General features: G+C 49.9%; 1 protein-coding gene across 6 annotated transcripts in view; it reads left to right on the forward strand.

Annotated features, from left to right (window-relative positions):
- The first annotated feature begins 11,793 nt into the window (after positions 1–11,793).
- The window catches only part of ZFAT (zinc finger and AT-hook domain containing), a 199,637-nt gene continuing 196,467 nt past the window's right edge, over positions 11,794–14,963 (forward strand). For all 6 annotated transcript variants that reach the window (XR_013447667.1, XM_036086345.2, XM_078071973.1 and 3 more), the window contains exon 1: positions 11,794–12,068. Coding sequence is in view for 5 of the 6 variants with exons in the window: in XM_036086345.2 (XP_035942238.1) it covers positions 12,050–12,068 (19 nt within the window). In the remaining variant the exon portion in view is untranslated. The remainder of the gene's footprint in view (positions 12,069–14,963) is intronic.

Raw genomic sequence — 14,963 nt, forward strand, 5'->3', positions numbered from 1 at the left:
ACTCTCATCTCTCTCATGCATCATTGTGCCCACGCAGTGCCTGGCATACCCCCGGTCCCAAAGGGAAAGAGTGTGGAGTGAATTAATGGACAATTAACAGCCATATGGGCGATACCGAGTCCTTAGTCTCTGCTCCTTCCCTCACCTGCCTAGGCTCACGGTGGAGAGCTGAAGGCAGAGCTTCACGTTTACACAGAGAACTGAGGCAAAGGCTGAGATGACAGCCATTCATAACCGAATCGTATCAGAAAGGGTTCCATCCTGCTAGCACTGTGCTCCTTGTCTCCTGTCTAGTCTTGTCCTTCTTTCAGCATTTCTAGAATGTCTGCTCTTTGCCAGGCACTTGAGCTTGTGCCCTCGGGGAGCTTCCGGTTCTGGGGGAGAGAGGCATTAAACACGCAATAGCAGTGCGTGCTCAGGAAACACTCAGGGAGGACACCTCACCTCACCTGTGCCTGGCAGGGGAGCCGTCTCTGAGAAGGGCGCTTCCAACCAGGGGACCCGAAGGGTGAGAAAAAAGTAGCTAAGCTGCAGCACTGGGACAGAGGTGACAGTTTTTGCAAGCAGGGGAGCATGGTGCTACCTGGAGGGACCTGGGGGATATTTTGGAACAGCATTTGAGGACAGTGCTAGTGCAGAGTGGGGGCAGGTCCTGTTCCCCAGGATCTCCGAGGGTACTGGAACCGTGCAGACTTCAGCCAGCTAAGGGAGGAGGGTGTGCATGGGGGGGGCGTGGGGCGAACCCCCTCAGAGCCCCTGCTGATCCGACTCTCCTCTGACCCCCTCCACGCAGGGTGCTCTCAGCAGCGGAAGGAACAAGCACCAGCCCTTGGCAGAGACAGCTCTCCTTTGAAGGTTTCCAGGTAATTCACAGTAGCACAAGGGTCAGGACTCAGGGGGCACGGGATGTGCCAGGCAAAAACCAGTAGGTTCCAGACTGACCGGGACTAAGTTGCTCAACCTACCAGCAAGGCTGCCCTTCCAGCCCGGCACACTGGCGGTCACAGTGGTTCTTAAAAGCACCATATATTTCCATACTTAGTGGTTTAGGAGATAGCGGTCCCCTGAAGTTCTGCGCTGTATCCCCGCACCCCCGCCAAGATGGCCCAGGACCTCAGCCAGCAGGGGCATTCTGTCCGATTGGCCAGTGTGCACGCTGTACCTACTGACAAATGGCACCTTGCATACCCCTTGTTCTGCTGTCCTGCCTTCGGCTACGCCTTGACTAGGCTTGGAGCTCACCGCATCTCTCCTGCCTGGCAAGATGCATGCCCAGGAATCTGGAGAGCAGCTATTGTCTCTCCTAGTGGGCAGGGGTGGGGGGGGTAGTCAAAGATGGTGAACGAAAGCACAGCCCAAAGGTTGCCTCCCTTGTCCTCCCTCGGGAGCACCTACGAAGATGCAGCCTGAGCCTATTCATGGAAAGTGACGTAAGATTCTACACCAAGTGATGCCCAGTAGATGTGACCCCCTGACTCCTAAGACTGGAAGTGAACAAAGTCGGGTTGTAAATGAGTTGGTGAGCAACCCCGTGGCGCATCTTCTTGGCTGGCTTGATGCCGCATGTTGGAAAAGCTAACCGGCCACCTCTCTTACATCAGACTTTGTTTTGTACCAATTGGCAATATTTGAGGTGCTCACGGCCACTTTTCTTTCAAGGTTCTCAGTTTTCCGTCTGCATCTCTCTCTGAGCCAGTTACCGCAGGAATCTATAAATGTGCTCCGATGAGGAGTTTTGGTCGTCTCCGCTATTACAGGTTGAAATATGCATTTGTTGAGCTGTTCCTTGTGCGTGAGGTCAGGGAGGTGACCATCCCAGAGGCTCCCATGCCCCAGGCCTCCCCCCAGTACAGTGAAGGGGCAATCAAGGGGAGACTTCACGTGAGGGTCAGCCAAGGGGACACACAGGCAGGGGATCAGGAGGGTGGGGGGAGAGTAAGGTCTGGGCATTTATTCTGGTCTCCTGCTCTGTTAAGCTGCCTGCAGAGCACCGTTTAGCTCGGCCAGAATCCCTGTTACTCTAGGAGCTACGGAGCAGTTTTCATGCCTGGCTTCTCGAGGGTGGTGTCCGAGTCTGCTGGGGCTGCCATAACAAGGTAGCACAGATTGAGTGGCCGAAACCACAGGAACTCATTTCTTCTCAGGTCTGGAGGTGGAAGTCCAAGATCAAGGTGTTGGTGCGGTTGGTTTCCTTCTGGGGCTGCTCTCCCTGGCTTGTAGATGGTGCTTTCTCTCTCCTCCCTGTAGCTTCACCTGGTCTCCCCTCTGTGGATGTCTGGGTCTTGGTCTCATTTCAAAGACACCAGTCATATTGGATTAGGACCCACCCATATGACTTCATTTTACTTAATTAGCTCCTAAAGGACCTGTCTCCAAATATAGTCACTGATGTACTTGGGGATTAGGGCTGCAATGTATGAATTTTGGGGGGACACAATGGAGCCCATGAAGCGTTGTAAGTGCCGTAAGGTCGGGGAGAGTGTCCTTGCAGCTCCATGTCCCCAGGCCCCCGATTCCTGCTTATCTTGCTATGCCATCTTACCATTCCTTTTCCCAGATTCTTCCATCTGTAAGGTGAGAGGCAGCTCTCAGCCTGTGTCAGTCATCCAGAGAGGACAAGGTGACATCATGCTCTTCTCCTATTTGCCTTTTGGGCCAGCTGGGCTCCATCTCAGGATCCAGGCACCTGTCTCAACAATGTAAGCCGCCCGTCACAAGGGGGACGGCCAGGTGAGAGCTCGTGCATGAGTTATCTTTCGCCTTTGCTTGGGGCTATGGAGGGACAACCCAAAACAGCCACCTGAATAATAGGGGCCAAGGAGAGTTACCTCTGAATGTAACAGGGTAACCTCTGCTTCCTTCTCTTCTTGCCTCCTGTCACCACCAGACGTCCTGTGTCCAGCTTGCTGTTTCTTCCCTCCTGCACCTTGTCCCTGGCTGTTCCTTCTGCCTGGAGCAGTCTCCCTACCAAACACCCCAACTCCCCTTGAGTTATGCCTTCTAGTGGTCTTCTCTGACCCTTCAGGCTGGGCTGTGTCCTCCTTGCTTTTAGTCCCAAGCCCTTCTCTCTTCTGCATGACGCACCTACTACGCTTCTCTTCTAATGCATCATTCCTTCTATTGGGTTATGAAATTCCAGGGGACCGATGCTCTGACCACATTTGTGGTCTTTAGAGAACAATTTTGGCACTTAGTAGGCACCCTGTCAATGCTTTAAGAATGAATGAATGATCTGACCTTTTTTTCTTAGTGAATTCCTCCCAAGTGTTACTCAGCAAACATCCTAACAGTTCTTTCATTTCCTTATGCTAAATTGTCAGTTTGCTACCAACTGAGTTAGCCATGTGTGCTCGGATCATCTCCTGGGGGGAGCAGGTGGACAGAGGTGAGTCAGGTCCTGCTGTTCCCTGTTCAACAGGGAAGACAGGTGCATTCACAGGTGTGGCACAGCATGTAGGAGTCAGGGAAAAGGACTGGTTGAGTCACTGACTCTGCCTGGGGAGTAAGGATGGCTTCACAGAGCAGGGGGCATTTGGTTAGGGTTTTGAAGGATGTAAAGGAGTCTGACAGGTGGAGAAATGTGGGGAAAGTATTCTAGACCTATACAATGGCTGAGAGTTGGAAAAAGACCCGGCATCTTTAAGAAATGGTGACATGTTAGGCGAGGCGAAGCGTGTCCGGTTCGACATGAAGCCGTTTCTTGTACTGCAAACACCGAGTGGACTAGAACTTCCATCCCTCCACTCTGGGGCCTTCCACCAGCCTGTGAGCTTTGGGTTTGGGCTGAAAAGGTACATATGAGAATTTTATTTTATTTTATTTTTTAAAGATTTTATTTATTTGAGAGAGAGAGAATGAGAGAGAGAGCACATGAGAGGGAGGAGGGTCAGAGGGAGAAGCAGACTCCCTGCTGAGCAGGGAGCCCGATGTGGGGCTCGATCCGGGGACTCCAGGATCATGACCTGAGCTGAAGGCAGTCACTTAACCAACTGAGCCACCTAGGCGCCCTACATATGAGAATTTTAGAGAATTTTATTAAAACGGGAGCCTCCTCCCTCCTCTCTCCAGCATCAGTGACTGAAGTGAGGCAGAAGGCTGGCAGGCACCATGTTGGCATTGACCTTGAGTCCGCCATCAGGAGAAAGGCAGCCAGTCACTTCCAGTGGGACCGTGAGACTCAGCAGCAGGCCCAGTGGATGCTCAGGGAAACCGCGGGGACATGTGGAATGCCCTGCGGCCAAGCAAAGGCCAGCAGAGAGAGTGGAATGTGGCATCTCACAGCAAAGATCTGGGCCAGGTGGCTCGGGCCATGACCTTTTCCTAATTAGGCTTTCTCCCCCAGCGCAGCTCACACCACTCTTCTGACTAAGCACACACCCCAGGGCTGCTGGTCCTGCCCTGCCTGCCTCTCTGTACATTCCTTGGGGACTCACATGAAAGATGGGCTCGCCCCACCGTATGCTACAGGGCCCTTATCCCCTGGACAAGTCTGCAGAAGCGGAGGGGGGTGGTCGAGGGGCCACACAGAAAGGCCTGGGATCTTCGTGAGGCCCTGTCTCCTGTCCCGAGGTGACACTGGGAAAGTCCTTCATCCCTCTGTTCACTGTTGTCTCCCTGCCCTATAGGATGGTGGGGAAGGCTGTGTGAGATGATGAACATGAAGGGCATGGAAAACTCTAGAAGATCGGGCCCATGTGGTGACAATCATTTCTTTGGTTTCATTTCCCTGTTTTGGCAGGTGCAAGGAGATTTACCTCCACAGCAGCTCTGCCTGGTGATCATATTTTCTGGGCCTTGGGAAAGGTACGAAGAGAAGGCCCACGCAGGGGTACTTGGGGGGCTGGAGCGGGGAGCCACAGCATTCAACCTCAATTACAGGAAGGAGTGTCAATTACAGGCCTAATGGGAAAGATGCGTGTTGTCCCCCAGAGGAGCTGGGCCACCCCTGCAGTGTGGCCGCAGGAACCCCTCAGCGGCCCCAAACTCCTCCTGTCTTTCTCCAGTGGCCTTTCCTTCAACACAACCCCTTCCAACTTCCTCCTTCTTCCCCATACAATAACATTCCTCTCCTCTGTTTGTGGGCCTTGCCTGTGTTTTTGCCCTAGCTCATCCCGAACTGCAGTTCTCTGCTAATCTGGAATAAACCCATTTTTGCCGGTAAAATGTTTTACTTTTAAGGTTAACAGCCTCAAATGATGGATGTGGTCTGAGAGTTGCCCAGACCAGCAGAACTAAGAGCTGCATGGAATATTTGACTCTGGGGTTCTCTGGGAATGCCTGCTTCCTGCCACCTCGAATGTTCCCTGCCTGACTCCCCTCTGTGGTCAGCCGCTCCCCGGCTCGTCCTTGGGGCTTTCTGCTCCTGCCGCGTTCAGAGCTGCCTGCTGACCTGTCTTCTCTGATCCAAATTACAATCACCCCGAAGACCTCGCCAAGTTTCTCCTTTCTTCTTCATTAAGTCTCCTTTGGTTGAAACAGCTTAGAGTCCACCCGGAGGTCTGTTGATCTCATTCCCCTTTTGCTTCCGGGGAGCAAGCTTTAAAGACTCTACCTTCCCCCAAACTGAAGCAGGAGATCTCAAACCCTTGAAACTGAAGTTCGAGCTTCTTGCAAGGCAAAGTTGGGTGATGTCTCATGCCTGTTCCCTATTGCTGCCCAACAAAAACCTCCAATTTCTCTCCATTTCATGGGTTGAGTGGGCCCGGCCGGTGGTTCTTTGGTGCCCCATGGAGTAGCCGATGTCCCTCACGTGGCTGCATTGGCTGGGGAGCGGCTGGACCCTGAATGACCAGGAGAGTCTCTTATCCTCTGGATCCCCTTGCCATGTGGCCTCATCGTTGGGCATTCTAGCTTGAGCTTCCCTACAGCATGGTGGCCGGCTTCCGGGGGGAGCATCCCTGGAGGGCAATACCCAGTGTGAAAGGGCTGGTCAAGCCTCTGTGCATGTCCCCTTGGTCAAAGCATGTCACAAAGTCAATGCCAAAGTCAATGTGGGAGGGGGTTACCCACGCATGTGATGTCAGGGAGGCATGGGTCATTGGGGGCCACTGTTGTAGGACTTCCAACAGACACCTTTCCTTTCTGCTGTCCTTTATGAGAACAACTAAAACCTGGCATATTGTGTGGCTCCAGGACCTGTCGGCTTAGCCGCTGCTGTTCCTTTCTACAAGTTCCTCCTCTCCTCTGCCCGAGACCAGACCCTGCATACACTGCCAGCAACCTTGTACATACTTTCTGCACATTTAAGTGATGGTTGCGTATCGCGACCTCCTCCGGGGGGTTTTCATGCGTCGGTTATGAGAAGATTCACAACAATATTATGCTGTTTCATCATTGTTGACGTGGGCCTGAGAAGCCATCTCGTCACTCCCTGCTCCACCACCGCCGCCATTTGACAGACAAGGGGACTGAAATCCAGACTCTAAGTCCCATAGTGGGTTGGCGGCACCGCCCAGACCGGAACGCAGACCTCCTGACACTCTGTGTGCTCTTCTGTCCTCTCCTGGCCCTGTGTCACCGTGTCTTTGGTCCCCAGGTGGACCGAAGCGACGTGACCCAGCACAGACACCACAGTGCCCACCGAGCTTCTGAACTGCTGCCTCGTTCGTCTCTCACAGTTCCCCTGATGTGGGAGCAACACCTTGCTGCCCCGAGAAGGAAAGCACAGTGCACATAAGCGACTTGTCCAAAGTCCCACAGCTTCTGCGTCATAGAACTAGGACCTCATAGAACTCCAAGCTGGGCCTTCCAATCCCCTCCCTCCCTCCTTCCCTCCCTCTCTTCTCTGGAAAGGCATTCTAGGCGCGTGGACGAACTTTCAGCTGTTTCAGAAGAACGTTCAGTGGAAACTCTGTCTCCGTGAGCCCAGATCCCTAGGCGCATACATTCTCACAAAGCTGTCTGCCGCCTCCAGTTCCTTTTCTGTATTTGCAGAGACTCTCTAATGCATGTATAATCGCGTTCATGCATATCCAATAAAAAGTGTTCCCCAAACGGTAGCACGCTCCACACGCTGTCCTGAACCCTGCTTTTCACTCAGTGGTGTATCTTGGAGCACACCCCTTATCTGCGCTGCTATATCAGCCTTATTCTTTGAAACATGTTTGGATGAATCAGCTCTCTAGTCACAGATGCCCAGATGCCTGTGCTTTTTCAAAATCCCCCTTTTTTTCCTCCTAAACATCTAACAGTGCTGTCCACACAACAACCATTAAATCAGTGTGTAATTATGCATTGTTCCTTTTCCTCACCTCCTGGGTTCACCCCTTCCCCCACCCCCCTCCCTTCACTGCATAACTGTTTACTGGGCCCCAGTGATGAGCCTGGCACTCCGCTAGGCCCTGGCAATGCTCTTGTTTTTCCTTCTTGTTGCTGGGATCCAAGGCCACGCACAGCCCTTCTTTCACACGGCCCAGTTACTACTGCTTGCAGTTGGTTTAAAGAATGTTTATTATACTTACAAATCCATTAATTTTTGTAAACTATTCAAACACCACTGATAAAAACTTAAAACCTTACAAATCATATTTCCTTCACCATTTACACACTTAGTCAAATTACCGCGTTTCAGTATAACTATACATCTAAGACAGCATCTCTTGTATGCTTCAAACACCCAAAAACCCCAAACGTTTTTACTGTACCCAGATCCTATTTGTAAAAATCATAACTATTGATTTGACCAATTTCTTTGTTCTCGCTATAAAACTTGTTTTTGTACTTTTCCAGGATTGCAATATCAGACCCAAAAGGGAGAGATTATCTCCTCCCTGGGTACATTGAAATCATAGCTTCGGGGTCATTGACTCTTGGATTTTTAGCTGGACCACAGAATCCTTCAAGGTGTCTCAACTGGCAGCAGGCATTCGCTGGTTGGGGCACCCTCTGTCATATTGGGTTCAACTGCCATGTCAACAGGACTTACAAGCAAGTTCTTGTACGGTAAGTCTCCATGTACAGTAAGTCTCAGATACTTCATGTCCTGTCTGTTTACAATGAACTTCATTACGCATCATTAGCATTTCATTGTAATTGGCAGGGCCAGGTAGCCGTTGAATCTGTTGGCAATCCTCCTAGGACATTTGGCTAATCCATTAACTTGCCACACCATTTCTGAACCCTCTTTTACCTGATTATTTATGAGACCGCTGGTCTGGACCAGCCCTTCCTGGTTTGGGTACGGTTTCTACTCTTTCTGGAAAATGTTGACTTACTTGTAATAAACTTACCTACTCTTCTCAACTTATACAGATAGACCACTTCATAAGCAGATGTAGAGGAACTTCAAGTAGGAACAGATCCCCATACACCTAATTCACTCACTTACTAAAATATTCCGTTTTTACCCTTTCTCTGAATTACAATATGCTTTGTAATTACACATAATAACTTTTCCTTTTTTATCATGAAAGTCTCATGCCTTTCGTAGACTCAACTTGTTCCCGGAGATCAAAAACCAGAGACCTAGCTATTCTTTGTGATGTACAAGCTATCACAGCCTGGGGGGAGGGACCCCCTGTTCTCAGCTGACTGCTGCCTTCCAGCAATAGCCCAGCACTTTTGCAGTGTTCTGCTTTTCTGGTGACAGCAAGATGTTTCAGGCCATTCCAATTTTCCCCGGTTCCCAAACACGGACTCAGCTACTTTGAAGGAGCCCTGGTTACCGCTAATGAAAAATACTGTTGAGATCGATATTTAGGGACTGAGGGTACACGCAGATGTGATGGCCCTCGATGGCCACGGAAAAAACAGAATTCAGAAAAGACGTTGCTCCTGAGGTCCTAATTTTGTTCAGTGAGACTGCTCATATCGTTCTAATATTACTATCCCCTTTTCTTTTATACAATTTTAAATGGATTTTTCTCTATGGTGTGCCTATGTAGGTTTTTAACACTTCACTCAGCCTGTGATTATCCCCACCTCTGATTTTATCATTGCCGTGTGCCTTGAGGCCCATTATTTTGAGGTCACCTGTGTATATCCTTTATCAAAACCTGCTTTCAAGAAAGTGTCTTATAAAATCATGTATATATTCTCTTTTCGTGTAAATGCCGATTTGTCATGCAGCTATGAGATATAATTATAAAATTATTGACACAAATATATTCAATTACATAGGATATTTATTATATAACTAGAAGCCATTTCATGTTGGTAAACCTATTGACATAAATGCTTTCATGTGCTAGCCTCGAGGGGCTGATTGCCACCAAAGGGCCAGCTGGGAAGCTTGATCTTCTCTGGGAACCATTGTGGAAGTAGGGAGCCATTAATTATATAATTCTGAGCAATTTATATTTAATTCTATCGGTATTTCTTCATTAATTGAAGGCATTTTGAGGTATTACTGGCAAATGAAAAGAATAAAGATGTTTGCTGATTGAAAATGTGCAAAGCCCTCAGCAGAGTGATGGATGAGCCAGGGGTGTACTTGTCCCTCCATTTGCAAATCTGGTCCCATAGAAAGGGACTCTCTGTTGTTTCCATATGCCTGTGGCCAGGCCAGTTTTCAGTAACGATAAGTGTTCAGTGAATTTTCTTTGGATAGAGGAGGAAGAAAATGCCATGGGAATAATAGAGAAAATTGTAGCTGTCCAAATAATTAACTCAGGACCATCACCCATAATCCACAATTGCTTTTTTTTTTTTTAATTTGACTTTGTTAATATTCTGAGGCAAATTTTAAATTGCTTCATTTCCAAAATTCATTTTGCTTACAACATCCAGGAGCAATCTATCTGCTAATCAATAGCTAACATTTATTGCTGCTGCAAGAAAGCAACCCAGCACAAAACCAATATTGTAAGCAACCAGACCAACTCTAATTTCCTGATAGAAATTGATTCACAGCAAAATAGTGATTATTATAAATATTTATAGTTCTAAACGGAAAAGCTCATCAATGCAGCTTTTTGGGCAGTTCATTTCCAAATGAAATCTGTGATGGGCTCCACCTAGCCATCTGTTTGTGATGTAGGATGTGGTGGGTGTGTGGCAGGAACCCTATGATTACCTTGGACTTGGCTCTGTGGGAGGCACGGTGGGTCGTTTGGACAAGTCTCTGATGGTGATGTGGTAAAATGGGAAGAACACTGGGTGTGGAGAGACCCGTTCCACACCTGGGTCTTCACTGGCTTGCTGTGTAATCTCAAAAAGCCACATAACCTCTCTGAACATTCCTTTTCCCATCTAGAAAAGAACAATAATAATATCTGTCCAACTTAACCTCCTAGATGTCATGCCGATGAAATGAAACGAGAGGGGAAGGAGATTTCTCTGAACATATATCTAGTGGACTGCCCAAATTTGGGGTCTTATAATGACTCTTTATCTCCCAAGAACAGGATTAAGGAGCAAGACACAAGGCTCCTGAGAAATCTGATATGTCATCCTAAAGCTCAATGTCTGTGGGCATTTTACTACTGAAACACAGGTGACCGTGGGAACGAATGGGTTCATTTAATACTACTACCGGGCAGTAGGACCTGGGAAACCAGCACGAGAAAGACCTATGTGGGCTCTGTGCTCCTGGTCTAGCTCGTGGGCAGGGGGCTGTGTAAACACATAAATGCAACCGAGTAGGGAATGGGGCAAGGTAAATAGGAGCCAGAGCCAAGGGAACACACGGGCATGAGTGTCAGGGCTGTCCGAAAACTATCTCAAATTGAGTAGCAACAGAGTGGAGGTTGTTCCAGAAAAAAAGACTTGCAACAGGCAAAGATAAGCTTTTCAGGGGAACCATAAAAATAAATCAGTGTTTTCCAGATATCTCACCTGAGGTTCCCTTTTACATTTTTTCCCCTTGTCTCTGCATATGTACCCTTTTCTTGAAAGTTGACTAAAAATGTAAAGCAGTTGTGTTTAAAAAGAAAACTATATTACTACCAAAAATGAAAAACATCATTTGTTATAAACAAAAGATAGCCTTAAAAATACAAGCAACACAAAACTCATTAATTTATTCAATACATAACTGTCAGGCTCATTTCTAGTTTCTGGGGCCAAAGGGGAGACCAAGACAGATGCAGATAAATTCATGCCAGGCGCTAACAGATACTGTGTAGAAAACAGGTACTCAGGAGGGTTACTTTGGATGCGGTGGTGCGGGAGGGCCCCCTTGGAGAGGTCACTAGAGCGGAGATCTAAGGGAAGTGGCAGAGCGGATCCCCTTCACAACAACAACTGAAAACAAGGCCATGACCTCTCAAGCAGACAGGCTGCCTGCAGAAAGACGGCTGTGCGCCAGACTCAGGAAGAGGAGCGAGCGTTCTAGAGGCGTGCTCCACGCATCTGAGACTTTCTGCAGGACAGTCAGGACGCAAGGCGCTCACTTTCTCCAGGTGGCGTCAGGCCGCTGAATTCTGGCTGTACGACCCGGACTAGATCGAGCCGGGCGCCCCCGGCGGAGAGCATCCCGCTTCGGGGAAACACAGCAACCCTCGAAAGGGAGGCAGGCTGTAACCACCCCGACTGACAAATTAGTAAACTGAGCCCAAGGAAAGTTAAATCGCTGCCCCAAATTAGTTAGTAAAGGGCAGAACTGGGACACGAACCCAGAATTCTTGCACGTCCAGCCCAGTGGCTCCACGACAGGTGAGTCCAAGGATGCGCAGGCAGGTAGATTGGCTGGCTCCCGGCAGAAATGGGAAGACTCCCAATCCTGCGATCCGGATTCCAGGCCTCTCGTTAGCACCGTCCCAGGAGTGGCTCAAAAAGCGGAGCACTGGAACCCGCGGAACGGGATACAAAGCGAAGCCGCCGGACCGGAGCATGCGCACTAGACCGCCCAGCCTAGACGCGCTCGGCGCTGGGGGAGGGTCACCCGAGGCTGACGTACGCTACGCCGGCGTCAGCGCCCCGTGAAGAGGAGGGCGAAGACTCCATCCGCCATGTTGAATGCCGCAGATTCGCCATAACCTCGCCGGCTCTTTTCTTAAAAAAATAAAAATAAAAAGCGAAGCATCAGCGGGGCGCCTCGCCTTCGCGGTCGGCGCGGGTGGAGCCCGGAAGAGCCCGAGGCTTTTTTTTCCTCCGCGGCGGGGGCGTTGCCATGGAGACGCGGGCGGCAGGTGAGCCGGGCTGGGGGTTGGGGTGGGGATGAGGTGGGGGTGGGGTGCGGCGCGGCGCGCGGGAACCCGTTTCGAGTTTGGAGTCGAGAAGAAGCGCGCGGGCCGCCGGGCGGCGGAGGGATCCGCGGCCCAGGGCGGAGAGCGGACGTAGCGGCGTCCTTCGACGGCACGTTCAGTCGTTGGTGGTATCCCGCCGCCTCGGGGTTTTATTTAAAAAAAGTCAAGAGAATGCAAGCTCCAGAGTGAGCGAGGGGAAACTGCGCGCGCGCGGGGCCGTTTCCAGGGCGACGGGTAGGGCCGGCCGCGCGCCTGCGACGGAGCGCAGGCGTCCTGGCCGGCGGGAGGTTCGAATCCCGGCCTGCCAACTCTGATCTGCGGTCCCGCGTTCGGGCCGCCTTCTTGCCCGGCCTCAGTTTCCTCCTCTGTGAAATGGGTAGCTCCTTTAGACTCACGTAGGGACAGGGTTCGACTGAGCTGCTGAAGGACAGCTTTGTGTCCTGTAGAAGGAGCCATAAACGCCAGGGAATAACGTTGCTGCTGGTGACTGTGACCTGCTGTGATGGCCTGTCGTTTACCCTCTACCTGCCGCTCTGTTCCTTACCCTTTAAAGTTAAGCTCAGATCACCTCCTCCGGGCAGCCGTCTCTGGTTTCGCCGCCGAACCAGCCTCTCTGCTGACCGCCCCCGTAGGTATTGGACTTTCCACTTAACACCTGGTCCGAGACCCTTAACCTTGGGCTTGGGGTTCCTCCTGTGGTTAACAGCACCGTCCACACGCTGGCACTGGCCTCAGGCTGTTCTGCTCAGTTCTCCCAGCAGTGCTAATTTGTGTCATTTACTGATGAGGGACAAAGCTTCAGAGAGGTCAACTTCATACAGTTTTCCCACTTCCTCCAGTTTGGGATGAAATCCAGACTCGGCGTGCTTGGCTGTACTTCCACCCCCCTGTTAGTGCTCGGCCCCGGGAAGTGCTCAGTATGCACTTGGGGAATGGAAGAATGAATGAACAGATCTCCTGCCTCTTCCAGTCCGGGTTCCTTGCAGAGCCCAGTGAACTTTCAGAAATGGCAGACCTAGTGGCAAGGGGCTTACCCTCCACAGCTGCCCCTTTCAGCTTCATCTTCTGAGCCTAGCGATTTGTACTGAAGCGGCTGTAGTGAGTGTCCCCGGCCGAAGGCTGAAGAAGACGCCCAGAGCTTGTGTGTGCTGGCCGTGGGATGCCACTCACTCTACGGCCAGAGCCGTGCATGGCACCCCTCTCCATGCCAGGCGGCGGTCAGGAGCCCTCATCCCGCCGTTGTGTCCGATCCTGGCGTGGGTGGAGTGCGTGGCAGAGCGGACCCAGAGCCACAGCTGTGGGTCAGGACCCCTGAACTACGCCCGCATGCTTTAAGATGACTTGCCCGATTTGCTGCCTTCCCCCTCCCAAGTAATCCCGCTGCTGCTGATACACAAACTGCCTCCCTCTTTGGGAGTTAACAGTTTTAGAAAAGAAACCTGGGCATTTGTTGTAGTTTCAATTTCCAGCTGGAATTAACGAGAGATCAGGTTTTTAAAATGTATTATTGTCAACTCGTGATCAGCTCATTTCTGAAGAGTTGCCTGTTTTGCTTGGTTGTTAGGTTGATTTAGGGCAAGCAGTGTAATACATGATAGCAGGGTGGAGTTGCATAGGGTCTGTAGGGCCCGGGTGTTAGGTGGTTCGCTGACTGAGATGGCCATCACAGTAAATTAGAGATCAGTTACCACCGGGTAATTCTCAGCCTTCTCAGCCTTTCTCATTTACCTGGGAAAATGGTTCCTGTTCCTTTTCTCCCCTTGCCTTATAATTTACATAACAACTTCTTAAAGATAGTTGTCCTTAAGTAGAATTAAATTTATGCCTAGGGCAAGGGCAGTCTAGAATTAGGTATATTGAAAAGACTCTCCTTAATTGCATTTCCTTTTATAGATAGTTTCATGCATGCTGCCTCTGAAAACCTCCCCATCAAGCTGGGCCGATTTAATTATGTAGAAGGAACTGAGCCTAGAGTGAAGTTTTCTCTTTGTTCTCAGCTGTTTATCCTGTTAAAATTTCACTGTCTTTGAAATTTCTCAAGGGCAGGTGTCAACTTTAAGGGTTGGAACAATTGGGAGGGTGGAGAGAACACATGCTCTAGGTCCAGAGATCTGCCAATCACCAGATTCCTGTCCTGAGGGAAATCATGCAACTCTTGGAACCCCTGTGCCTTCCCTCCGCCTGCAAAAGGAAACCTAGGGGCGCCTGGGTGGCTCAGTTGGTTGAGCGACTGCCTTCGGCTCAGGTCATGATCCTGGAGTCCCGGGATCGAGTCCCGCATCGGGCTTCCCGCTCGGCGGGGAGTCTGCTTCTCCCTCTGACCCTCCTCCCTCTCATATGCTCTCTCTCTCATTCTCACTCTCTCAAATAAATAAATAAAAAAAATCTTAAAAAAAAAAAAAAAAAAAAAAGGAAACCTAATCCTGTTCCCTGCTCGGGGCCTGGTGGCACTGGTGTTTATCCCTTCCCGACCCAGACCTGATCTCTCCATCGTAAAGCCTAGTGCATTGTCATCGACTTGCAACTTGAAAACACTTGTGGTTGGAAAGGTGTGGTAGACTTTGATTAATTTTTTAAAGGAAAAAAAAGGAATCCGGGAGTGAAGCAAATAGGCATATTAAACATTTATTACAGATTTGAAGTTGCCTTTCTTTTTTGTCAAACAGAAAATATATAGATAATTGAGTTTGATTATAAAAAGATTATGCTTGGCATATTAATATAAAAAGGATTTTAAATCTGGTAACAGACTTTTCTTTGTTATTTTAAATCATGTAACAAATGGAGCTGCAAAGTGTTGAAGTCTGGAAGCTGGCGCCTTTGTGCCCCCAACCTGGG

Source organism: Halichoerus grypus, chromosome 5, assembly GCF_964656455.1.
Source record: "Halichoerus grypus chromosome 5, mHalGry1.hap1.1, whole genome shotgun sequence".
NCBI classification, from domain to species: Eukaryota; Metazoa; Chordata; class Mammalia; order Carnivora; family Phocidae; genus Halichoerus; species Halichoerus grypus.